Genomic DNA, 10,656 nt, shown 5'->3' on the forward strand with positions numbered 1-10,656 from the left:
CCAAGAGAACGTACCTGGAGTGGCCGAAGGAGAGAAGCAAGCGTGCCCTTTTCTGGGCTAACTTGAGGGCGACTATTAGCATTAACCTACCAATGGCTGATGGAAAGAGATGTGGGGAAAGTGATTAAGAATCTGTTTATTGCCGTTTTTTTTTCTTGGTGAAATAATAAATGTTTGGTAATTTTGATTGATTGTCAATGTGTTTCACTCTTTGTTGTAGAGCCATGTTCTACATAGTTGTCTATGCTGCCTTCTAACTATAGGAAAAAATCAGCTTAGGAAAATCTTGCTCAAAATCACTTGAGATTGATACAGAGAAGGCAAATCAGAAATGAATGTGGAATGTGTGTTTTGAAATACAGCTTGAAATACAGTAGTGWATTTTTCTAAGAATAAAATCTTGACAAGTTGTTATAGTCATGTAGAAAGGTATGCTTAAATTGCTGGATAAATGCATTAATCAAAAGGCTTAGGCAGCTGGGTCACATGACTTCCGTTGTCAAAATTGGCTTGCTAGAAAGAAAATTATACATTCTGTGAAGATGTTTAGAAACCCAGAGCTGGAGGCAGTTCCTGGATGGAGTTTTCTCAGATTCAGGAAGCCTAAAAGGTTGGCACCCAGATATAGAAATCTGTGAGTATCTAACATAGGTGGACAAAAATGACCATGTTAGAAAAGAGGACTGACTGGGGAAGTTGTGGGGAGGTGGGGGGAATTAAAAAAAAAAAAAAAAAAAAAAGGATGAGCTACTTCTCCTTTGGGGGTTTGTAGTCTGGCACTGCTGGCAGGAAGAAATGGTGAATTGACAAATCAGAACTGTAATCCCAATCCTCTGAGACTATCCTGGTATCACTTTGGTCCTGAGTGTTATCCTGACCAAAGGGACTGAGAGGGTGTCTCTAGTGGCATAACTGCCTCCATCATCATTGGCTATATCTTGAGAAACTCTTTCTTCCCTACCTCATGCTTCTTCTAGCTTCCAACTTTTTTTCTACCCATTGATCTACCTCATTTTATGCCTTTGATTAGAAGAGTCTGKTTTTTTTTCAGCCAAAACAGTATCTTTTGCAGCACAGCTTTAAGTTCCTGATCAGAAAAGCAATAAACAGCCAGAGGTTGAAAACCACTTTGCCTGATCTTGGAACAGCTGATAAGACCAGATGTAGCCCCTGTATTGATGGAAGCAGAAAGACAAGCTACATTTACAGTATTTGCTCTCCTGTACAGGAATACAGCAGGCCCCTTTGCCTGTATTGTGTTGTTTTGCCTTCAAGAAGATGTGGTTGGACTCTGACAAACATTCACAACTGCTGAAGATCATCACAGCAAACGTTATCGTTGGAAGTGAAGCAAAGGGGGCAGGAGACCTGTATGGATGAACAAGGAGCTCCTGGCAAAACTCAACAGAAGAAGGAAGTGCACAGAAGATGGAAGCAGGGACAGGCCACTTGGGAGCATTATAGGAACATTGTCCAAGTATGCAGGGATGTGGTTAGGAAGGCCAAGGCCCATTTGGAATTGAATCTGGCAAGGGACATCAAGGACAGCAAGAAGGGCTTCTTTAAATACATCAGTAACAAAAGGAAGACTAGGGAGAATGTGGGCCTGCTAATGAATGAGGCAGGGGCCCTGGTGATGAATGGTACAGAGAAGGCAGTTACTGAATGCCTTCTTTGCTTCAGTCTTTACTGCTAAGACCAACCCTTAGGAATCCCAGACCCTGGAGACCAGGAAGAAAGTCTGGAGAAAGGAAGACTTTCCCTTGGTTGAGGAGAATTGGGTTAGAGATCATTTATGCTGGGGGCTGACCTGCTGGAAAGCAGCTCTGCGGAGAAGGACCTGGTGGGACTGCAGGCTGAGCATGAGGCAGCAATGTGCCCTTGTGGCCAAGAAGACCAATGGTATCCTGGGTTGCATTAGGAAGAGTGTTGCCAGGAGGTCGAGGGAGGTGATTCTCCCCCTCTACTCAGCCCTGGTGAGGCCACATCTGGAGTACTGAGTCCATTTCTGGGCTCCCCAATACAAGAGAGACATGGAGCTACTGGAGTGAGTGCAGCGTAGGGCTACTAAGATGATTAACCGACTGAAGCATCTCTCTTATGAGGAAAGGCTGCAAGAGCTGGAACTGTTCAGCCAGGAGAAGAGAAGGCTGAGGGGGGATCTCATCAATGCGTATAAGTATCTGAAGGGTGAATTTAGAGAGGATGGAGCCAGACTGTTTTCAGTGGTGCCCAGCAACAGGACGAGAGGCAACGGGCACAAACTGAAACTCAAGAAGTTCCATCTGAACATGAGAAAAAACTTCTGTACCGTGAGGGTAACAGAGCACTGGCACAGGTTACCCAGAAATGTTGTGGAGTCTCCTTCCTTGGACATATTCAAAAGCCATCCGGACACAATCCTTGGAAACGTATTCTAGGTGACCCTGCTTGATCAGGGGGGTTGGATTAGATGATCTCCCAAGGTCCCTTTCATCCTCAACCCTTCTGTGATTCTGTGATTCTTCTGTGATTCTGTTGCCCCCAAAGGACAGCTGTTTGCTGTCTTGAATACCAGACTTAGATGACCAGTAAGCAGAGTGTTTTGTTTTTCAAAATTTGCTTCAGAATGGAGAAAGAGGAAGGGATGTTAAGATGAAATCCTTATTTAGTATAGAAAGTTCACATGCTTTATCTGATTTTTGTCTTCCGTTATTATTAGCAAAAGATTTTAATTGTGATTGTTTGCCCCAGGTCTAAGCAGACCAGGATCTCTTGATTGAAATCTTGAACTGTGAGCAACTGTTTAATGATTTACAGTGAAAAGGTCAAATTCAACAACTTTAGCACTCTCATCCCGCTTAACCTCAATTAATATAACACACCTATTGCCARATTGCTGTCTAATTCAGGACTGCAGAAAGAAATGTTTTCTGTGCTTCTTCCTTCCCGTCCAACTAAAGATTCAGTATATGTCTGTCATGTAGTTCTTCAAAAACTGAAGGCGGACAGACTTAATTAACTTGGTTTGCCTGTTGCTTTCACACAACCTGAAACAGCTGGATTGTTACGTGGTGGCTTCCTTGAAAATTCTCTGCAAAAGWCTCAGAGTTTTAGTCTCAGCAGCTTACAAAACTTATGAAATTCAGTTAGCATTCTTGTTGTGTGTGAAGCTTTAAGAACTCACAGGATTCTTCTATCGGTCAGAGGATGAAGGGATATCCCCGAGAGTCGCAGGCTGTGCTAGGAAGCCTTCACATTACTCAGATGAGAACACACAGCTGTTCTCAGAAATTAATTATTTCTTTTAAGAGTGGAAGTGTTTAGCAGGAGTTTGCTTACCGCTGTGGAGAGAACTTGGGAACTCCATGTACTTCTGGCAATGTAGCTGATATGATCATAAGTAGAAATATATAATTACAGGTTTCCTGTGTATGTCCAAAACGAGTGAATAATGTTGGAAAGTGAGACTTGTAATATGAGTGGGGAGCAATTAAAATTCGTCCTTTGGGACCAAAAGCCCACATGTTATTACACTCTTGTCTATATTATGTGCCAGATAAATAGCARATCAGCTGAACATGCAGTGAATTACTGCATCTACTTTATTTGTCAGATTCCACAGGGGGAGAAGATTCCTCAAGAGATTACACATCAGGATATTCCAGACAATTGTCTTGGCCTCTGCCATACTCTGAACAGTTTCTATAAAAACAGTTTTTAGTCTGAGGAGAAATTTTTCCCATATGTGGCCTGTACATTAGCCTCATATCCTTTGTCAGCCTCTTCTCCTGGGACTTTATCTGACATTTTGGAAAGTAGCAGCCCTTTTCTGCGTACACTGATGACCAGTCTGCAGCTGGTTCTACATGGAAAACTGCAGCTGCTAATGCACTCCAGCTAGGAGGAAAAGGGAGTAGGTAAATATATTCTTACATCAGATACTGTATCATCAGAGCAGGCATTTGAGGAGTCATCTCAGAGCTTAGCAAAAATGTCACGTTTACATGCATGATAGTATCAACACACAAAAGCAATAACATGGGGGTTAAACACCCTCCAAAACATAGAAATTGTGCAAATGAAGTGAAAGTGGAAATGTTTTCATATATAAGTAGTGTGTAATATAAGTGAGATTGTCTGAACGATGGCAGAATGGAAGTCCTGATGCATGGTTGGGTTGCCCTGCTGAGAGCTCAGCTCTTTTTTAGCTTTAAAATGTGATAGAGCATCATCACTGAAGCTCAGCTGCAGAGGTTTAGAGCAGAAAAGGGAGCYGAGAGGAGAGGGAAAGAAATGGGACTCCACGGAGGTGAGGTGTTCTGTTGGGAGGAAGGTTCAAAACCTTTGTAAAACTCATCTTTTTACTCAATGATTTGGTTTGGATGATACAGTTTTTCTTTCAGAAACATTCACTGAGGTTGACTATAATGCCTATCTGTACTCACTGCTTAGTCAAGAGGAAGTAGTATTGATAAGCCAATAAATGAGAAAGTCAGTTCTGTATTCTGCAAGGTGCCTCTGTGTTAACGGAAATAGAGTTTGATTTCCCCATTTTTGATCCTTGTGTCTATTTATGCCCAAGCAAAAGGCTTATAATGCAATAAAATCTCTGCTCAGTTTAACTTATGGTAACATTTAGCACCCATTTTTCCCACTTGATGCACAGGAGTAAGTTGTGACAATGCAAGAGTTGTGATTGAAGATAAGGTCCTTGAACATGACCAAACACTGACCTAGCCACTTGCAACTTTTCATAATTGCATTAACTTTTTAGAAGTGTTTGGATGAGTCCAGCTGCTCTGGCTATGTTTTAACACAGTATTTTGCATGTGTAAGTACCCTTCTGCAGTTTCAGTTGGAGAGACTCTTCACTCCTTTGGGGATATTGTTGGTCCTGAATAGCTTGTGTTACCCAGCCCAAGTGTAGCTGCAATTCCTTTCTGGGTGAGCAATCACAATATATAGGCAGAAATTTGGAATGTACCTTGAGGAAATGCTGTTTGTGAAGATAGGTGCTTATTGGTAGAAATAAATTAATGAGCTGCAAAAAACCAGCAGTATAAACTTCAGAAATGGAGTAAGGTGTCTGCATGAATATATGTATGTATATATAATGACTGTGGAAAGTACAGCATTTAGCCAGTACATTAAGGGTACATAAACAGAAATACACTGCTTTTTAGCTTTTGTGTGTCATACAAAATCACTTAATCAGTAAACTGAGACCAACCTGCAAAGCTTTGCTGAATATAATATTATGCAATGCTCCTAATGAATTCACAGAAATATTCAGAAGAATCAGTTTTGCTTCAGTTAGTGCCAAATTTTTATTTATGGCAGATTGTTTTGAAATGTGCTTTGAAGTCTCATAAAGAAGGGTAATAGGGAAGTTGAACACATTACAACTAAAGATGTGGCTACTTTTGCTTTTAGCAGCTCTGTGTGTACCGGAATCAATTTTGAAGAAAGTTGGTGGTGTATTTGATTTTGTGAACCTAGCAAAGATTTTTGAGTAATTATATTGGGAGTAAAACTACCTTGGCTTTATATGCTTTCATTCTTAATTTGATTATCATATTATTGTTCTGCCAACAAGCACCTTCGTTTACTCATTTCCATAGGGACATGGATTAATGCCAACCAATGGGAAGGTCTCCCATTTAACTTGAATACCAGACAGTATCAGCTGACAAGCAGATTCTTGCTGCTTATTGAGAAACATTCATGATCCCCAGTCTTGTCTTGGGTCACAGATGTCTCAGGGACTTGATCTGTAGTGAACTACTTAGATTCTCTGCATTGAGGAAAGCAGAATGGTTTGTTGTCAGCAAGTTTCAGTTCAGTCTATCTCGCTCGTCAATCTCAAAATGAAAAACAGAAGTTTTCTTCCAGAAAAACAAAAGGGTTAATTTCTTCTTTACAGAATTAGAAGGGTAATTGCAAAGAAAAGTTTAGAAGGAAAGTAATGCAAACTTTAAATATATATGGCACCACTGTCTAAGTTAAATTTTCATAGGCAACCTTGAAGGTTTTTCTCAACTTCTTTAGCTGGACGCCAGCTCGTCTTCACCTCTCCTCCAAGGTGCTGTCTTCTGGAAGGGAATAAGCTTTGGATTGAGCCAGAGTGGGCCAAACCCCCTCCACCCTCCCCCAGTTTGCTAATACCTGAAGAATTCATTATATACTTCATGAGTTTAATCTTAAAATTCATTAAAATTAAATGAATCTTTAGAACAGAGCCTAGACTCTCGGCTTCTTTCTTCTTTATTAGTTAATCTTACCAAAGCATGTTGTATTAGTTTGGAGGCTTATGGGAATGAGATGTTGTTTTCAGTTGTTTACATCTGCCTTTGAAATGCATTGACTCTCTGCTCTGCTGATTTGCTCACTAGGCTCATGCCCAGCTCAAAAAGTTAATTGAATGACTGCTTAATCCTCCATTCCCAGATAGTTTGGCTTACATAGCTATATTCTTCATGGCCTCAGTACAGCTTTCATGTCATAGAGAATATTACCTACAGCACATTTGTTATAATTTCTTGGTGGAAGTTACAGCGTGAAGTTTCCATGAGAACCACCTGAGACATATCAGGTGTCAAGATGACTGACGTAGGTTTTGAACTATGTCAGTTTGCCCCTGTAACTAGCTTTTGAGATTAGAGTTTTTGCAGTCTGTCCATGTGCAGCATAATTAATCTGCTTGCTGAGGAAAATAACTCCTGAGGGGTAGAGCTCTGATTCTGGTATGCAGAGAAGTTGGCTGTGAAAGTTTTGCTTCCTGTTTTTTGGGTGTGTAAAAGGGCAGATGCAGCTACCAAACTTCCAGAACACCTGTGTAACCGTCAGAAAGAGACATAAAATTAGCAATGCAGATTTATTTAAGCAGTCTTGCTTTGGTGAAAATTCTGTACAGCAGATGGGTCCATTTCCTCCTAAACCACAGTTATGTAAATACTGCAAGAGTAAATGTATTTTGAGTTTGGGCTGTTAAAAATTCTTTCCTTTCCTTGAACTCTTAATACTTGCACTGTACTGAAAGTGGATGTTTTCTTAGAATTATATAGCCTACATAAATAAATCTTTCTACTTCTGGAGGTAGCAATTATTAGCTATTAAAAAGGAATTATCATCTCATGTGAGATTCCTCAGCTTCAAGATTACATATGTTTGAAATGCTGTCTTGAGAATATAAGATGAGTATGCAGAAGTCTTTTGCTGGATCTTTGCTCAGGGATGAATTTCATACACAACAGGTGGGTTATATTTGCTGCATTATTTAAATTTTTTTCTTCTTGTTATATATACTTTGGACTCTGTCAGATCTTAGGTGCTGGTATTTCTCTGCCATTGGAAGATATTCTTGCATTTTGAAATTTCAGTGAAAATGCTCATCTGCATGTTGAATTTCAACAAAGAAGAAAAGAAAAAAATTTTTTGGAATGGCGTTTTTCATTCTCAATCAACTATAATTTAACACCATCATAAAATAGTGTTGGATGGTTTATTACTGACCCTTAATATTGCTTTGTTAGACAGGCCTGCTTTATTCTTTTAGTTTGGCCCTCTTCAGCCTATATAGTGTGGATCCTGCCTTCTTGCAACGTATACCATAGCACACACGGTAAATTAAAACTTATCTGGCAATAGAGCATGGAGCAGAGGATGTGTTTCTSTTTTTCTCTTCTTTCAGAAAAATTCTTGCTTTGTTCCTGACTTCCCTTTTGCCCTGGAGTCTCTCCAGACAGTTCCAGGTCAAAGTTTTTTTGATCTCAAGAGGTTCATTGCCAGCCTGGACTCTGAAGAACAGGGTCAGCTACTCTTTGAAGGAAGCTGGGTCCAGCTTCCTTCTCTTCATTCTTTCTGCGAGTGACATTGTACTTCAACAAACCATCTGAGCTTCACTTATAATCCGTTCTGTGCTCAGACAGCCCAGCCCAACCTTTTGCAGATGGAACTCGACTGTCTGTCAGTCAAATTCTACAGAGGTAGATTTCCACTTCAGCGTTTTATTCTTTTATTGCTTTTGGTGACATTAACTACAGGCATTTTTGCTTTACTTCCTTGGGGAAAACTTGATTAAGCTGGATGGGAGATTGGGAGGGGAAGGCATGAGTTCTGTTATCAGTCCAATCAAATTATTTATGCACTAGCACAYGTTATAACCTAGAACTGATAAAAATAGGCTTTTGTTTTTTATTAAACAAAAAATTGCATGGAGGATGAATTAAAACACTTTTTATTTTCCAAACAGAATCAACACAGGGAAAATGGGGATGTTTATCTCCTGAAAGAGTGTGCGAGTCTCTCGTGCTTCAGGTTGTCTGTGTGTTGTGTTAAATGCTTGACCAAAAGAGAGTAATGCTCAGGGCATGCTTTTTCATGAGAGGACTGATGCCTCACCAAATCTATGTAGAATACTGAAGGACATGACTACATGTTAATTCTACTGGGACATTTTCCATTTCCAAAAAATCTCTCCCTCCATGGGTTTTTAATCCTGAGAGCTAGACTCATTGTCCCTCACCTTTTCTAGGGAGGTTCTTTGTCAAGCTACAGCTGTGGGATAATTTGGAGATGTTCCTAGGAAATCCAGGAGACTTTGCAAGTGTTTGGAGTAAAAAGTGTCTTCTTTCAGGTTTTGGCACCACTGCTTCATACAGGATTGCTAATTGTGCTGTGGTTTTCTTGTAACAATGCTTTTGGACACACTAGCATTATAATATTCATGAGAGTATAATTCCTCCTCAAGCTTCTTGGCTTACTGAAAAAATGGACACCCCTGTTTTTGCTAGAGCTAGTTTCCCTGATCAGCTGACTTTGAGGGGATACATGGCCAAGTCCCTGGTCTTTGAAGTGCAAAGAAGAATATCCGTTGGCTCTTCTGAGTGAAGAGGTTGCTTTTGTACTGATTCCCGTAAGGGCCTGTGGGGCTCTTGGAATTCTGTCCCCAGGTGTGTCTGGACATGGGCCATAGGGAAGCAGCAGATGGAGGCTTGTCGTGTTCTCCTTTACTCCTACGTTTGTATTCTTTTGGAATTTTTGAAGATTGCTGTGAAATTTGTTTTTCTTAGCATCTTTGTATTTTTTAAAAAGATACCACTGATTGTATTCCTCCCATTATTAAAGAATTCCTTGCCGCTTAATTGAGAAAAACAAGAATTGGAATTAAAGAATAGGGGTGAGGTGGATTGGTAATACCTTAGAAAAAACAGCAAAAATCCAACTTTTATCGCATAAATTTTATATGGAATTTTATTTTAGCAATGATTAGTGAATGCAACAATTAAACATATTCAGCGAATTAAATGTGTTTTCTTTCCATAGGGTTGGACTCAGTATTGAGAAATGTTGAACAGAAAACAAAACCATGCTTTTCTGCTTCTGTAAAGAACCAAGATAATTCTGAAAGACATAATGGGACCCCTCACAAGTATCTTTATCTTTGCCTGGGTCTTTATATTCACTCTTTGGAATAATATCCAGCTGACTGTGGAAAATGAATTTATTGCAAACTATTCAAGCAGTTTTCTAACTAGTGTTCCAAAAAACATTTTAGTCCRTACTCGTGTATTAGATTTATCATATAATAGGATCTCTGAATTTACTCTCTTTGATTTTATGTTTCTTTCTGATCTTCAAGTATTGAATCTTTCTCATAATCTAATTACAGAGCTTGACCTCAATGTCTTCATGTTTAATCAAGATTTAGAATACTTAGATTTGTCTCATAACAACATTTTGAAAGTTTACTGTCAAACTGTTGCACGTCTTAGACATTTAGATCTTTCTTTCAATGAGTTTACTGCCTTGCCCATCTGTCACGAATTTGGAACCATGTTTCATCTGGAGTACCTAGGATTAAGTGCCACAATGATAAAGAGATCAGACTTCAGATACATCACACATTTGCAGCTGCACACTGTCTTCCTGACCTTACAAGACTTTTCTGGGTATGAACCTCAGAGTCTGACAGCCTTAAATACAAGGAGCCTTCACATAGTTTTTGCAGCAAACCAAAACTTCAGTTTTTTCCTCTTGTATGATGGAATGAGCACTTCAGAAAATTTAAAAATAACTAACATAAGATATACCTTGAGCTACAAAGATTTTCCTTCACCTTCTTTAAAGTTTCTGAAAAAAATCAAGACAACAGCTCTGACGCTTGACAATGTGGATTTACGATGGGGTATCATTTTTCAAATTTTTCTGCTTATTTGGTATTCACCTGTGGAGTTTTGGACTGTGAAAAATTTAACTTTTCGAGGATCAGTGGGGAAGCTGACAGAATACGAATATTTATTCTTATTAAGCTTTCAGGAACAATCGGTCTATTGGGGTGGCTCCATGAAAGCACTAACTTTGGAGCATGCTCGTAATAAGGTTTATTATTTCAACCAGGCAATTCTATACAGACAATTTTCAGAGATGAATATAGAAAATTTAACGATATACGATGCATGTATGCCGCACATGCTTTGCCCCAAGAGAACAAGCTCATTTCAGTATTTAAATTTTTCTCACAATGCCCTGACAGATGAATTGTTCCAGAATTGTGTCACTCTGACAGATTTGAAATCACTTATCTTGCAGAGGAATAAATTTGAGAGCCTTTCCAAGGTGAGCTTCATGACCAGCAGTATGAAATCACTGAAATATTTGGACATGAGCAGCAAC

General features: G+C 39.5%; 2 protein-coding genes across 2 annotated transcripts in view; both read left to right on the plus strand.

Annotated features, from left to right (window-relative positions):
* The window catches only part of LOC112975365 (toll-like receptor 1), a 5,443-nt gene extending 5,206 nt beyond the window's left edge, over positions 1–237 (plus strand). Inside the window, exon 4 of the mRNA XM_026085321.1 lies at positions 221–237. Within this exon, the coding sequence (XP_025941106.1) occupies positions 221–237 (17 nt within the window). The remainder of the gene's footprint in view (positions 1–220) is intronic.
* Positions 238–6,859: 6,622 nt separating this feature from the next.
* The window catches only part of LOC112975355 (toll-like receptor 10), a 14,445-nt gene continuing 10,648 nt past the window's right edge, over positions 6,860–10,656 (plus strand). The window contains exons 1-2 of the mRNA XM_026085282.1: positions 6,860–7,235; positions 9,307–10,651. Of these exons, the coding sequence (XP_025941067.1) occupies positions 9,397–10,651 (1,255 nt within the window). The 5' untranslated portion in view covers positions 6,860–7,235; positions 9,307–9,396. The remainder of the gene's footprint in view (positions 7,236–9,306; positions 10,652–10,656) is intronic.

This window comes from Apteryx rowi, unplaced genomic scaffold (assembly GCF_003343035.1).
Source record: "Apteryx rowi isolate R43461 unplaced genomic scaffold, aptRow1 scaffold_664, whole genome shotgun sequence".
Taxonomy (NCBI): domain Eukaryota; kingdom Metazoa; phylum Chordata; class Aves; order Apterygiformes; family Apterygidae; genus Apteryx; species Apteryx rowi.